This window comes from Impatiens glandulifera, chromosome 3 (genome assembly GCF_907164915.1).
Source record: "Impatiens glandulifera chromosome 3, dImpGla2.1, whole genome shotgun sequence".
NCBI classification, from domain to species: Eukaryota; Viridiplantae; Streptophyta; class Magnoliopsida; order Ericales; family Balsaminaceae; genus Impatiens; species Impatiens glandulifera.
The window spans coordinates 59,735,100-59,751,301 of record NC_061864.1 but is presented as its reverse complement, the minus strand read 5'-3'; the positions used below and the strand labels follow the sequence as shown (position 1 = coordinate 59,751,301).

The window sequence follows — 16,202 nt, the reverse complement described above, 5'->3', positions numbered from 1 at the left end:
CAGCCAAAAAAGAGATCAGGTTCTAAGAAACCGCTTGAACCAGGAACAACAATTGAGAGAAAGAATCTCAACATTGTTTTTCCTGAGGCTAGTAGTATAGATTTCTCGGGTGTTCCTTCTCCTTATTGTTCGTGTACTGGAATTGCTCGCGGATGCTACAAATGGGGTGCTGGCGGTTGGCAATCTTCTTGTTGCACAACAAATATGTCTGAATATCCACTTCCGATGAGCTCGACTAGGCCTGGTGCTAGAATGGCTGGTAGGAAAATGAGTAATGGAGCTTATGGGAAACGGTTGTGTAAATTTGTGGCTGAGGGTCGTGATCTTTCTCACCCAATTGATTTGAAGAATAATTGGGCGAAACATGGGACTAACAAGTTTGTTACTATTAAGTAGGATTTGTCAAGAGAAGTGAGATTGTTTATATGACTGTTGTCGTGTTGATGACACATGGGAATATGGTTGTTTCATGTGTTTTGTTTTCATTGTATGATTGTGAATTTGGTCTGTTCTAGCTTTAGGTTATGTATATATTAGCTAGGTTTATTGCAAGATGATTGATGTTCTGCTACGATAAAATGATTTGGGTTATTATTATTTTTATGTGTATGTTGCTACCATTATTAACCTTCCACTATATTATCACATCAAATCTGTAATACTATCAAACAAATACTTATCACCTTTAATTTTTTCAAAAGAATCGCATAAGTGTAAGTGTGTTTGTATTGAGAAACAAATGATAAATTTAAATCTTCCTCAATTTCATTCGTATATGAGTTTGGACAACAAGGTTATCACTATTATAGATTAGTCATCTTTCCATTATAATGACTTCATTATCTTTTAGTAATAATTCATTCATTTTATTACTCTGGAAACAGAAGATGGGTGACGTAGTAGTTTTATCTTCGAACATTCATAAAATCTTGTGTTGTCTTTTTATTGCTTCATTCATTATTATATCTACCGCTTCAAATCCCGCAAGCATTTTTCGCACTTAAAACCGTTCAAGAGTTTGCTACGATTTGTCCAAAATTAGAAATAGATTTTCAATCTTTAACAGGATTAAAATCGCATTTAAGTATAAAATAAAACAACAGTATTCAACTCCCCCTTCTACTTTTGTCTTCGATCCTAACAGTTTTTAAATATTATAAAACTATTTAAATTTAAACTAATTTTTGAAAATAAAGAATGGAGATGGTTAAGACATCTTATAAATTTAATTTTAAGTGATATTTATGAATGAATTAATGTTCTTGAGTTTATCTTTTTAGTCTTTCCTAGGCCACAATGACCTAATACAAATCTAAGGCATAATCGTAAATAGTAAAGGTGTTGTATGTAATATAATGAATTAATTTTATTTTATTTGTATAATTTGTTTGACAATATTTGTTAAAATTCAATATAATAACTGTGATTTCGTTTGGATCGTAAACTTTAGTGTTAGTCCTTGAGTTTTCCTAAACCCTATTTAAGAATTTTATTTTATTTTTATTTAAAATAGGAGGAATAAAATTTAACTTTCAACCCATTTTAAATCTTAATTCTTAAACTTTAAATCATAATTAAATCGTAACCAAACCCTTGCAATCATAAGAAATTCACTAAGACATAAAGTTCCATTATTACACTTCAAAGTTCAGAAAGTAAGAACTACAAAAATATTAAAAAAGAAAGCATTCTAAAATCATATCAGCATGAAGATCCCTAACGAGATATACGCTTGTCCACTTCGCCCTTCATCTTCTCCAAATCCATCTTCATCGCGGTCAAATGTTCCAAATCCTGCAACTCAAGATCATCGAAACCCAAACTGTTCAAAATCCATCCGATCAGAAACCCAGAATCGTCGGAATCGTCACCCTTGATATCCTCTACGGTGGAAGGATCAGAAAGTTGCAAAATTCGGTCAACTACAACGTCAAAAGCGGGTCCGCTGTTGCCGGAGGTGTACATTTGACCGGCAGGGGAGAAGACTACGGCGGCAACATCTTGATGTCCAGTAGATTGTCGAAATTGAGTCACAGCTTGAAAGAGAGTGGCTTTACGCTTAGAAAAACAGACCATTCTTTGAGATTTATTCTCGATTCGCTTAATCTCGATCTTCTTCTTCCCTTGGCCTCTATTATTCCTTCTCCCATCAGTTTCGGCGTCTCCTTTGTCATGATCTTCTTCGTTCGTCTCTGGTTGGATGAATCGCTTGGAGATAAAGGCACTCTGAGATTAGAATATAGCTCGGAGAAAAAGGCACTCGGATTATACAATATGCCGGTACCGGAGCAGCGATTATATATATATATATATATATATATATATATATATATATATGGATAATATTTCGTCCGTCAACTTATATATATAATCTATCTAGGTAGTTTTAGTTATTTTGGAAATATTTCCTTTATATTTAAATGCAGCAGGGTAAATATAAAGTATATGTCAGTCTGGTGTTTATTTAAATCATATTAATTTATGTTATTCAAGTAATTAATTAATGATGAAAAAAAAATTAAATATATATAGAGATTAATAACTTTAAAAAATTACAAAAAATATTAAATAACTAATTCATGTATATTCTTAATGCGTATACTATGGTTTTGATTATTTATAAAAATATATATATATATATAATAATAAATAATTTGATTACATCTAATTTTAAAAAGGTTAAAATTAATAAAGTTAATGTTATTATAATAGAAATTTGGGAAAATATTATAAAATATTTAAATATTTGTTATTATTAATTATAATTTTTTTTAGAGAGAAATATGATGGTTTATATAAGTATATCGTGTTGATGACATGTAAGAATGTATGTTTTTTTTAAAGGTAAACAGTTTAGTATTATTTCATTAAAAAAACTCAAAAGAGAGAAAAAAAATATAAAGATTTAAGATTAGATCTAGACAATTTTTAGATTTGATAATGAAACAATATTTGAATTACAAACAACAACAACAATCAATTAGCGTTTTTACTTTAATTATACTTGTGAGTTTTTCAAACAAAATATCTCATATATCTGGCAGAACTTTATATTCTTTTCATTCTTTTCGATTCTTCTCTAGGATTGAATGAGTGCATTTCCATCTGAAGTTATATCTCCCCAAATATCTCCAGTATCCATTGTGAGTTCTTTAATTTCTATCTTTCAGATATTGTAGATTACAGCTCCAAAGTAACATTTCAGCATACTTACATAGAAGGATCTTCATTTTGCTTTATTCTTCATCCACTCTTGGATTTCTTCCCATGTTCCTGGAAAGTTGGTAATGTTCATATTTGCAGCATACATTCTCTAGATTTGTATTATAAAAAAGTATTCCACAAATAAATGGTTTATGATTTCCTCAACTCCCGAATATAGGACACAGTTGATATCAGGAATGTTTATGTATTTTCAAATACTGTCTTTTGTTGTTAACCTTTTCCCTGTATAACAGCTAGAGAATAAATTGGTGATGAGGAATAATCTTTGGAAACCATACCACATTATGTCAATTTACCTCCTATCCTCTTGTTCTAATCATTTCTCATGTCTTTCTTGTAATGAACTTCTCATTGTTTTCTGTTTTCCAGCATATTTTATCATTTCTTTCATTGAGTTGCATCTCTCTCATTAGATTTAGGATTCTATCACCTTCTGAAATACTCCTTAAAAGTGATTCATATTTACCTTCATGAACGTCTCTAAATGAGTACTTGATGAATTCTCTTCTAACTCTGCTTCCTTATATTTCTTTTTTGAATATAATTATCCAACCAAGGATCATGCTAGAATAGTACCCTTCTTTCATTTCCAATTGTGGTTTGCACCATTTGAAATGCATCTTTTCTTGTTTTAGGATCTTCTTCAATGACCATGTCATTCTTTCATTGATGTTTTGTGTCCAGATACTCTACTCTTCTGTCATAAATCTTGTATGCACTAATTTGACCCACAGGGAGTCCGCTTTCTGCTCCAACTCCCATAAGCTCATGATGGTGAGGGCTTTGTACCATTCAACACAACTTTTTATTCCTAGTTTTCCTTCTTCTATAGGAGTGCAAACATCCTCCTATTTGACTTCTTTGCCTCATCGGCCTTATGTTCCCCAGATGTAATCTTTCATGATTCTATCGAGTTCATCCATTACTTTCTTTGGGATAACTATCTGTTGTGCCTAGTAGCCAATAATTCAAAGATGACTTTTTAACGAGCTCGATTCTACCTGCATAAGACAGTTTTTTCGTAGTCCAACCCAAGACAGTATTTCTAATATTTTCTACCAGTTGTCTGAAGTGATTATATCGGAGTTGTTTTGATGACAGGGGTACTCCAAAGTATTTCACTGATAGTTCACTTTCCTTGACTCCTATAATATTGAATATGTTTTCCTTCCTTTCTTCATTAACCCCTCCATAGAAAGCCTGGTTTTTGTCCTCATTGATGTATAAACTTATAATACTCGAAAAGATTGTTAAAGTTTCTTTGATTATACTAACACATTCAATATCCGCATAAGCCACAAAAAATAGATTATCTGCAAAACATATATAGGTTATTGTTTCTTCTTTGCAGTACGGGTGAAATTTTAAATGATGACTTCTCAGAATCATTTTAAAAATGCAGTCATAAATTTCCATTATTTAGACGAATAGGTAATGAGATATAGGGTCTCCTTGCCTTACTCCCCTTTCAACCTTGAAAAAACCTCCATGAATATCATTCACGCTCACAACCAAGTCAGGAATGGAAACACATTGCATAATTCAATCAATGAAAATGATTGGAAAACCTGCAGCAAAGAGGAATTCGTAGATTGATCCCCATTTGATCGAGTCAAAAGCTTTTCTAATGTCAATTTTGAAAGTCACATGTGGCGATATGTTTTTCTTGCTATATTCATTCAATTAGCTCTACATGAGTAGGATGTTATAGGAAATAGAGCGTTTAGGAATAAATGTTGATTGCCCTAATCCTATAAGCTTATCAATAACTATTTTCAAACGTTGTAAAAGAATTTTTTAAAGAATTTTGTAAACAACATTGCAGTATGAAATAAGACGAAAGTCCTGAATTTTTTCCGGAATTGAATTCTCGGGAATCAAATTCAACACTGTGACGTTTCATTGCTTCAACATTTTCCTGTTTTGGAAGAATTCCAAAACCCTTTCGCTTACATCTGTACCCACTATTTCTCAGTTTTCTTTGAAGAAGTTTGCGTTGAAACCATTTGGCATGGGCTTTTATTCTTTTTAATCGAAAACACTACATTTCTAACTTCTTCCATACTGACTATTGTAATCAATTGGTTGCCACTTTCTTCACTAATTTTCCTTTGCACAATCTGTTGAAGCAATCTTCGGTTGTCCTCTATTATTGTGCTCGTTTCTATTCCAATCATCTCTTTGTCGAAATTTATTGCTTCCTCATGAACTGCATTTTGTCCCTGTAAAACATCTCAATTTGAGTTTATGAGCCTTAGGACCTGATTTCTAAAATTCCTTGATGAACATTTTTTATAGAATAAAAATTTGTCTCTTAATGAAAGTCAATTTTCTCTAGATTTTTGCTTAGCAAAGCTTTTCTCTTTAGAACAAAGGTCTCTGAATCGCGTAACAACATATTTTTAGTGTCTCTTCCCTGTTATAAGGTAGATTCGGGGCTCTCTTAGTGTCTTGCTTTGTATTTCCTCTAGTTTCGTTTTAGCTTTCTCTACTCTTTTAAAAATCTCACTATATTTTTTCTAGTCTAGCTTATTCAGCTTCCCTTTCAGTAATCTTAGTTTCTCACAAACTCTGAACAACTTTGTTCCATTAATTCTGATGTTACAAGTTTTATTAAGAATTTCATTAAATTTTTCATCTTTCATCTAGATTTTGAAGAAATTAAAGGATCTTTTTTTATTTTTCTCCCTCTCCCAAAAGAATTTCAAATGGCAATGGTCAGAGATACCTGGTTGCAAAACCTAGATTTAGCTTCTTGGGTAAAACTCCACTAATTTTTCATTCACTAGCCCTCTATCAATTCTGCTTTTTCTCATGTTGTCCACCTCTCTTGAAGTTGACCATGAAAATAGATTACCTAAGGAAGACGGTTCAATCCAGCTTATGTCTCGAATGCATTCATTGAAATATTGCATGTCTTGTGTTATGTTTGTCTTAGGCTCTATTTCATTCATGAATCTTGTAACGTTAAAATTTTTCATAATAACCCATGGTTCGTCGTCTGTAATGCTTCTTCTCAAATCATTCCAAAGTGTCTTCCTCTGTGTCATAGAGTTGCTTGCATAGACTACCGCAAAGAAGATTTTTACCCTTGTCACCAGATTGATAACCTTTGTCAAAATAACTTGCTTGCTTTCAAAAAATTCTTGATTTCAACCTTTCTTTTATTTCATCCTACCCAGATTCTTCTTTTAACCACATTAGAGTTATGAATAAATTCTCATTCTTCTTTAAAGCAACCCTGTGCAACGTTTTCTATTTGACTTTGTCTGACTTTTGTTTTAATAATTCCAAATATTGTGATTTCATTTTTTTCTGCTATTCTTCTAACTTCTCTTCTCTTTATAGGGTCATTTATCCTCTAATATTTCATGTCATTAAGTTCATTAATGAAAAGAAGATGGTCCAACTTTACTTCCCCTTACTTTACATTTTCTTCCTTTCTATTTGTCTCATGTATTAGTGCTATAAGGAATTGTATTTTCCTTAATTTGCTTACCTTTTATTTTGGGATTTTCGTGTTTCTCTAGTCAACATTCTTCTAAATTGGAGATTGCACAGTTTCACCGATTTAGTTGCCACTTATTTATCTTTCCCATTTCCTTCACCCACTTCCCCTTTCTTACTTTCTCCCATGCTTTCCCTTTCCACAGCCTCTTCGGTATTGATTTTTATTTCCGGGTCAAGTTTCTTTGTTATCCTTCATTCTCAGCCTTTGATTTTAAATCTTTTACCACTCTATCTTCATTCCCCTGTTCTTCAAACCCATTTTCTGAATTTCCTTCCTTATCTTGATCCTTCTACTTACTCAATACTGATTCTTTAGTAACCTCTTTATGCCTTTCATTCTCATCTTTTTCCTTTTCCAACCTTTCATCTTCTTCTTTCTATTTCTTTTTTGTCTCTTGCTCGATCTTCTTCTCCCCTTCTTCTTCAATCATTTTCGGGCACTTGTAACAGACATGTTTGAATGTGTTACAAGCAAAGCATCTACTCGGCCTCCACTCATGTGAGATTCTCATAATTGTGGGTTCACCTTTTTTGTCTTTTATCGCCATCTAGTACGAAAGATTTGATCTCGGGTGTATCTCAATGCACATCCTAGCATAAGTCATATGCTCACCTTTTTCTGTAGTTGAGTCCATATAGAGTGGACTCCCCAATAGGCTCTCAAAGTGACTTTATACTTTAGGGTTATACATGTGGGGAGGGATGTTGCAGAATTATAACCAAATTTGCGCAGTTTCTTTGGGCTTGCTGAAGAGGTTCATACCTTCTGCCCATTTTTCGAGTTTCATGCAGTTTTTCCCAATAAATGTGTGTCCGTTGATCATAATACTTTCGAGATCTGATCCTTCTTTGAATTTGAGTAAGTACAAGTCATGAATGTTCGATGTTACATTTTCTATACCATTGTCCCCCTATTGTTCCATTAGGGGTTTTTTGGTTACTAGAAATGGCACCTTGTTTCTTCCAATGAAGTTGCCCACTATGACATTCTTCCATGACTTTACATAGTTTTCCTCAACTTCTTGGGGTAGTTTGAATTCAAATGGGGAACCGGTAATTTCAACATTTGGCTTAAATGTTCCATGGAAAATATTTTCCCTTTTTGAATTGGGTTGTCAGTTTTTGTTTCCCCTTTGTTCTTTTGTCATGTATTATGTTTATGTTGTTTATTCTGTTCATTACTCTAGTTTGTCCTATTTCTTGATTTTTACTATGCTTTTTCTCTGTTTTCTGATTCTTCCCTTGAGTTTTGCTCTGCTCTTCAACTTTCTCCAGATCAGGTCTACATTCCAATTAGAATTGTTCTTGATGAAGTAGACTCTGGTTTAGGGCATTTAGAGAGCTCTCTCAAAGTTTCAACAGACCAGTTCACAATAGTATTGTATTCCTCTTTTTTTAGGAGATTCCAATCTTGCAGGTAATGCAGGTTGATCTGCTCTATGTACTGTTGGCTTTTCTCTTTTCTTAAAACGATTTGGGTTTTCTTGCCCAGTATTAATAATTTTGTTATCTGATTTCTATGCCCTTTCAATTTGGCCCTTTCATTAAAACCGACCCTCCATTTTTACTTGGGTTTGTTTCTTTACCCAATGATTTCGCTGTCGTTCTCTGCGTTTTTTCTGTTTCACCCAAATTTTCTGCATTAATTCTTTTTCTTTTCAATTTTTTCTGGATTACTTTCCCGCTTCTTCGTCTGAGTCGGGTATCTCAATAGTCTCAAGTTGAATTTGATTTCCATTGGAATCCGAGTTAATAACCTGTGCATTTTTATTTCCTAAACTATTTTCTAGAACTACTCAATCTTTTCCTAGAGAATGTCTTACACTATCACAATCTAGACTATCATCATGTATTCCACTAACAGTTCTATTATCATTTGCATTCATCTCATGAGTGTTATTGAGATTGATAGAAAATATATTTGGCATGTTGACTGCAAAATCCTTATTATTGCTCTTGTTTGCGTCAGTCTGATCTCCAACATTTCCTTCTGGCTTTGGAGATCCATGATTTTCAAGAAGGATATTCGTGGGACTCTCTCCTGAGCCTTTGTGGAGGTTAATTGCATTCGAATTTTTTGTCTTAGGATCAAGGGAGCAGGTGTTGGATTCACCCATTGCCCGATTAAGAGAGTTAGTCGGGCTTGTACCAACAGTTGACAAATAGGGAATTGTCCGTACTGTTGAAGCTATGATGTTTGCAAAAGTCATATTTAAAGTGGTCGACATAGACGGATTCGTATCAACGAAGCTTTTAACAACTTTACAGTACACATAGGTTTAAAATTTGTAAAATTTCAAGGAAATTGATTTCCTAATATACTCTAGTCTTGACCGAGAATGGTATCAATTGTCAATCGAGAGAGATCAACGAAGAGATTTAGTAAATTTCTGCAAAAAGACGACTCTTCCGACCGAGAGATGAAATCGTGACGCACACGGCACACGGATCTCACAGATGGCACAGTTCGCACGACAACGAATGGTGTGTGATTTTTTTGTGACTGGGACCAAGGGTTTCTTCAACGACGATTACGACCGCGACAATATTGTCGGCATATCGCGGCGCACACGGCACACTGATCGCACAGTTCGCACTTTAGTTAGGGTTTTTAAGATGTCATTTCTCCCCATACCAAAATTGAAGATGTCATTTTTCTATAATAATAGTTGAAAGTATAAGAATATAGTTGTTTCATGTGTGTTCGTTGTTTTCATTGTAAGATTATGAATTTGGTCTATTATTACTATATATTATTTATATAGTGATTATGTTACTTACAAGATAATCAATGCTCTACATATTTATGTTAAGATAAAAAAAATTGAGTTATTATTATTTTTATGTTGATACCACCACTAACCTTTGACTATACTAACACATCAAATGTTTTATTATCCAGTTCCGCAAATATATCAATCTTCAACTCTTTTTTTCTCAAAAGAATCACATAACTACATGTGTTCACGTGTATTTGGACAACAATGTTATCATTATTAGACTTTAGTTATCAAATGCTCTATTGCCGGCTTGTTGCTGCATGTATGCAGAAAAGGTTAGAAACAATTTTTTTTATATTTTCAGAAGTTCTCAGCTAAGGAAAGGAAATAATAAAATTATAAAAGATTTTAAAATGGATAGATAGAATTTGTTTCTCTTGTTTTTCTAAATAACTATCATATATCCCGTGCATTTGTACGAGTAATAATATAAATAATCGTGAAAAAATATTACGGTAAAAATGTTTATGGACGGGTTAACCCACAATCCGACCCAAGTATTCATTTACTCTCACATATATATCCAAATCAACCACAGCTCTCGACCCGGCAATCCGAACATTTTAAAAATTAAACATCATTATATATATATATATATAGATAACTCAACAAATTCTAAATTCATAATATTTGACACTATTTGTTAATTATTTGGAATCTAAGAGAAAGTAAATGTCACAATTTATTTAATTTTTAGAATTTTAGATTTATCACCTCAAGACGTTGTTTAGGTCATTAACCGTTCATGTCGAAGAAATAAGATTAGAAGACAAAAGATAATGAGAAATAAAGGGTTAATGATCCATTAAACAAAAAGGACCATCACACTCAAGTCAACATTTCCCTAAAGACTACTTAAGCGATGATATGCATAAGAGGATGATTGAATTCATTATTTTTCCTAAAAGTATGTGGGGGTAATAAACCTGTCAGAGGAAAAAGAAACATAGAAATTTAGTCAAGTTTTCAACCTTTCATTTTAGCAATCTACTTAATTTGATGATTATTGTTTTATTTTCATGCTAGGCCGAGTACATCGCAGCGGGAATAGCAGCATGTCAAGGTGTCTGACTTAGTCGTCTTATCAGCGAGCTAATTGGGTGTAAAGAATTGAAATTCAAATTATTGGTTGATAACAAGTCAGCCATTTTTCTCTGCAAAAATCAAGTTCATCATAAAAGAAGTAAACACATTGCAACGAAGTTTCATTACATCCGAGAATGCATTGAAGCAAGCAAGATGGACATTGACCACGTTGACACTGATGGCCAGCTAGTTGATATCCTAACAAAGGCGTTAGGGATAAACAAGTTCATCGAGATGCGTTTAAAGCTCGGTAGGTATCAAGAAAGTTGAAGTCGTATAACGAGATTAATTGGGATGATTTGTTGGATAATATCGTTAAGCCCAATAAACCAGACCCTAAATAATATCAACCTAAGAATTTTATCTTAGAAAATATGTTAAAAACATATTTTAGGAATATGCTAAAACATACCCTTATATTATTTTATTTTATTAAATTATATTTTATTCCATTATTTATTTCCTTTTCAATTAAATATTGTAAGTATAAATAGGCGATGCCTAGAACTTAATAAAATACATCAAAAAAATTTCTCTTTTCATTATATTTTTCTTTTTTGCAATAACATTCTCGCAACCTCCTATTAAACAATCTCCTATTAAACAACCTCCTATTAAACGCTAGACAATGGAACTAAGTCATTGTACTAGAGCATAAACATTGACAGACGCAAAAGATAGTCTGAAATCTCAAGTCATTGTACTAGATGGTGTATGAGGATATGGTTATTTCATGTGTATCTTGTTTTCATTGAATTTAGTCTATTCTTCATTTAGATGTGTATATAGTTTCTAGGCTTGTTGCAAGAAGATCCATGTTCTAGAACTTTATATTGCTGCATAGAAATGTTTTCGGTTATTATTAATTTTATGCCTAAATATTTAGACTATCATTTTGTCGAAACTTTATATTAAAAAAGTTATCATGCTTCGGTTTCACTTACAGACTATGACGCGAGAAAATTGAGCAAGATCGTCGTGTTTAATATTCATTAATTCGCCATTGAAATTCAACTTTAAGTGGACATATTATGCTTGTAAGTTTTTTTTAGTATAAGAAACTAACCCCACTTAATTTAAGGTAGTATTATTTTTGTAAGTACATAAGAAAAACAAAATAAATGAATAAAAATAGAAGAAAAATAGGAATTATTATTTTTTGTATTCTCATATATTACATTATGTCTTAATAACAACAGCAAATAGATACAAGCTGATCAAAGAGTTTCTATGAAAAGATGAAATTAAGAGAATATAATTCTGAACAAGAAAAAGCAAAAAAAAATGATGGGAAATTCTTCTTTCATCTCATCCTCCTTCCTCAAGCTTTAGCTTCAACAGGAGCAGAAGCTCTACTAGCAACAATTTGTTCATAAAGATCTCTGATCTTCAAACCAACAATAGTCTGAAAAAATCCAGTTCCATTGTTACTTCCCGGAAAATCAGCATGTTTCAGCATTTGTTGAGTAACTTCTCCATAGAACTTTGATGACAAATTGCTCAAATGACTCTCAACATAGATTAGTTCATCTAATCTATCAAACTGACCATCCATCTCCAACACAGATACCTGAAATGATGAATTAATACATGCATGTATAGATTTATGTTGATAAAGGAGGGGTAATTTGAAAATCGAAAAAAAAAAAGGTACCTCTTGGCCAAAGTAAGTGTCTGGTCCATATGTGAATTTGATGCCTGGGTAAGAACAAGTGAGTTTTCTTCCACATGGAATCCATGAAATGGTGGAGCCTTCATCAAAGAGATAGACTGGATTGAAATTCTTTATGCCTTCTTTCATTATAAGTCTAACTCTTAAAACTTTTCCACCATTGTCATCTGGGATTAGTTGGGTTGGTAATACTTCTATAACTGCATCTGCATATTGCTTTTGTGGGTCTGCAAAACATTTTATGTTAAACTAGGGGATCGATTTAATATGAGAGTCTTTTAAACACAACGATAGTCGACACATACTTACCAATGTAAGCATCGAAGTCGGGTTTTCGAGCTTCAATACTTGCCTTGATACTTTCAAGGCTGTGTCCTCTCTCGGCCATGTCTCTCTGGAAGTAAATTGGTCATGCTCTAATATTTCTTAAATTATATGAACTAAATTATTTATTTTGTTTTTTTACCTGAATTTTCCAAGCAAATTTAACATCATTGCTTATGTCCAAATAGATACTGAAGTCCAATAGATCCCTCACACGTGCATCATACCTGATCATCATCATTAACGACACACAAAATTTAGTTCTCCCAATTGAATTAAGTACAAATTATCATCACTCAAAAAAAATTCAAAAAAAATTCAATTAAAGACTAAGGTAAGAGATTCAATTCGATTTTAAAAATAATTGAAGTTAAGGTTGGGTTTCTATAGTTTGTAAAAAGTATTAAAAAAAAATAGAGAACACTATGTTCTGCTTTGAAGTACAGTTAATTCTCACGTGTTAAACAATATAACTCGCAAACACATTTAACCATTTAATCAGGCGCAGAACTTTTCATATGACGGGCTCAAACTCAGGACTTTAGGGAGAGGCTAGGGATATTCATCTTTTGTTACCGCTAGAATTGTGTGATAATATAATGCTACTATGTTTTTTTCTATAAATTTCATATTAAAATAGATAGATACCTTCATTTTATTTTATGATTAATTACTTATGTTCTTTAAGTTCATTTATATGAATCATTTTAGAATAGTTTTTAATAGTTTTGATTTGATTTTTTAGAAAGAAAATATATTTATCATTTTAACTATCAAAATATTCATTTCATAACTAAAATACTAAAATATCTTTACTTTATTTTTATTAAATTTCAATTTTAAATACTAAATGACATTTTAATAACTAAACCAACTAAAAACCCAAATAACTTACTATTTCTTCTATCAAATAAAGAAAATTAAAATCAAACAAGATCTACCTGAACAAGTATAAACTAACACTAACACTAGAGACTTGGGGAAGAAATTTTGACTGCTAAATCCAGAGGAATATATGAATAGACAGTTATTTTCTTTGGGAAACCGATATTCGAGTTGAAATTTTCGGTAAAAAAACTTACATAACTAAATTGTTTATAACTATAGTTCTATATATCCATTCCATTTATTTATGGCTAGTTTAATTTTAGTTATGTCTAAATGAGTCGAGCCGCTCGGTCAAAACTCTGTTTGAGTTTGACTTGAACCAAGTTCGAGTAGAACTCGAACCGGTTCGTTTAATATTCGAGTTGAGCTCGAGCTCATATAAATACTTACTCGAAGGCTTCTTGAGTGTGATAATAAATAATATATTTTTTATTTATTTTAATATTAAAACCTAAAATTTAAAATAAAATTTTTTCTACATAAATATTTAAAAAATTTATTTTATTCAAATTTTTCGAGTCAAGTAGGTAAATAGTCAAGTCCAAATTTATAAATTCTTTTGAGCTCGAGTCAAACTAATAAATACTTAATCAAAGTAGAGCTCGTTGCAGCCTTAATTTAGCTAGAAAGACAACACATTATTAATAATTTTGTTTATTTGTCCATACCTTTTCTCTAAATTAATTATAATATTTAATAATTAAAACCAATAATTTTAAAAATGAGAACTCATTGAATCCAAATAATTTTAAAAATGAGAAGTCATTGAATCCAATAGCTTAACATCTCCTCTACATACTATAAAGATGGTTTACGTGGGTTTTTTTTAGATTCTTTTAAGATTTATTTCAATTTTTATAAATTTCTATTTATCAAGTTAATATTATTCAATCCATCAAATTACTCATTTTATCAACTAAAATATTTTTACTTTATCTTTAAAAAAAAAAAAATTAAATATAAAAAATTTTTAATAATTTAACAAATTAAAAATTCAAATAACCTTTTTCTTCATTTTTTTTAAGACAAAAATTAAAAACACCTCCCAATAACAATATGAAACAAGACCTAATAGATCATAATTGAGATAAGATTTGTATAGGAATTGAACAAATTAAGTACTTACATTGGATGCAATCCTTCAATGACAAGAATCTTAGGTGGTTTAATAACCTCAGCCGGATCAAGAAGACCAGTAACATGATTATAAATAGGTTTATCAACAGCAATTCCTTCCTTAATAGCCTTAACTTGTTCATACATAAGATCAAAATCATTTGCTTTTGGATCCAAAGCAGTGACACCTTTTTCTTTCCTTCCAGTTCTATCCAAAGAATGATAATCATCCAAACAGATCACAGTTGTAACATCACTAATCAAAGTGTTTGAATCTGGATTCCCTCCTTTTGGTGGTTCAGCCGCCCCTCCAAAAACACTAGTCAGTCTCCTCATGAATGTACTCTTTCCACAACCAGAATCAGCAGCAAGTCCAATTACAATAGTCTTCCCGTCGGCAGCACATGTTATGGTCGTGTTGCCTGATCTCCGGTTGGTTTTCTTGCCGGAGGAGAAGAAAACCACTTGTTTTTGGTGAAATCCTATGTGGGTTTTGGCCGGAGTTGAGATTGAGCAATTTGAGTGGAGAGATTGGACAGTGTAGACAGTGCTAACTGCCATTTTTTTCTTTTTTTTTTTAAAAAAAAAGTAATTATAATTCTCTCTACCAAAGAAGGAAGGGAGAAATGATGAGTTCTTATTTGAAATGGGTTTTTGATAATCTGAAAGATGTGGGTTAGAATTCTCTCAAAGGAGATAGAGAAAAAAAATGCTTGGTTTTTGTGAGGATAGGCTTACAAGGACATAACAGGGTTTAATTTTATGGAATGAGGGTATATCAGTCTGAATGAAAGGTTAAAGAAAGTTTCGAATGTTTGGTGTTCATTCCTTAGCAGTTTGGATATTTGCCTTGCCACGTGGAAGTATGGGAGTGGCTAGATGAGGATGAGGGTATGTATGGGTGGAGGAGATATGTCTATTTTGTTTTTATTATTTATGGATCCTGTTACAATTATTTTCTTTCTTTTTCAAGCAAATATCATCCCAATTTTTTTTATTTTTAAGAAAGCAAGAGTTCAACAATTTTCCATTTCATGTTAATTTTCATTTTTGTATGGTGTTAATGACATTCAAATCCTAATAGTTATTAGATAGATCCATTCTCTATTTTAAGACAAAGATCTTAAGTTTAAAATATCAAAAATCTCTTAAAATTTTAGGGATTAGAAAAACAAATTAACAAATTTAATCAAAATATTAAATTAGTTAAACTATGGTCATTTTATGAGTTTATTAAATTATTTTCAATTATACGATTTTACAGAAATAAAATAAATTCTTATAATTAAAAAATTTTATTATTTAATTTTGTAATTATTATTATTTTTAAATATAACTAATATTTTATTAAATAAACTCTCCAAGTTTACAAAGACATCAATTTTAACTTGATTTTAAGCATAAGGCGCGATTACAAATAAACTGCTACAATAACAATCTGAACAAATAAATCAAATCAAATGATCATATAACCTAAGGATAATGATAGACTTTGATACATAGCAAGGATGAAGATAATATTTTTTTTTTACTTAAGATTCAAAGCTTCAAAATTATCCAAAATGATATTACAATTAAAACTCGCATAAAGATTAATATCA

At 31.6% G+C, this 16,202-nt stretch overlaps 2 protein-coding genes across 2 annotated transcripts; one reads left to right on the top strand and one right to left on the bottom strand.

The window, feature by feature from the left end:
- Positions 1–543, top strand: LOC124932104 (protein BASIC PENTACYSTEINE7-like; the record flags this gene model as incomplete). Its single annotated transcript, XM_047472708.1, has 1 exon — positions 1–543. A coding segment is annotated over one exon (396 nt), but the record flags the coding sequence as incomplete, so codon positions are not given.
- Positions 544–11,730: 11,187 nt separating this feature from the next.
- LOC124931026 (phosphoribulokinase, chloroplastic-like) lies at positions 11,731–15,296 on the bottom strand. Its single transcript, XM_047471413.1, has 5 exons — positions 14,612–15,296; positions 12,740–12,824; positions 12,583–12,667; positions 12,256–12,500; positions 11,731–12,171 (listed from the first exon to the last, which is right to left on the bottom strand). The coding sequence occupies exons 1-5, from the start codon at positions 15,160–15,162 to the stop codon at positions 11,923–11,925; spliced, it is 1,215 nt and encodes a 404-aa protein (XP_047327369.1). The 5' UTR covers positions 15,163–15,296; the 3' UTR covers positions 11,731–11,922.
- Positions 15,297–16,202: the final 906 nt, after the last annotated feature.

Bases quoted from the DNA above. Each gene is read 5' to 3' on its own strand.
- LOC124931026 (XM_047471413.1), bottom strand. From the start codon at position 15,162: ATGGCAGTTAGCACTGTCTACACTGTCCAATCTCTCCACTCAAATTGC. The intron at 12,825-14,611 runs GTAAGTACTTAA...GATGATGATCAG, and splicing joins ATTGAAGGATTGCATCCAAT to GTATGATGCACGTGTGAGGG. The intron at 12,501-12,582 runs GTAAGTATGTGT...AATGTTTTGCAG, and splicing joins CGACTTCGATGCTTACATTG to ACCCACAAAAGCAATATGCA.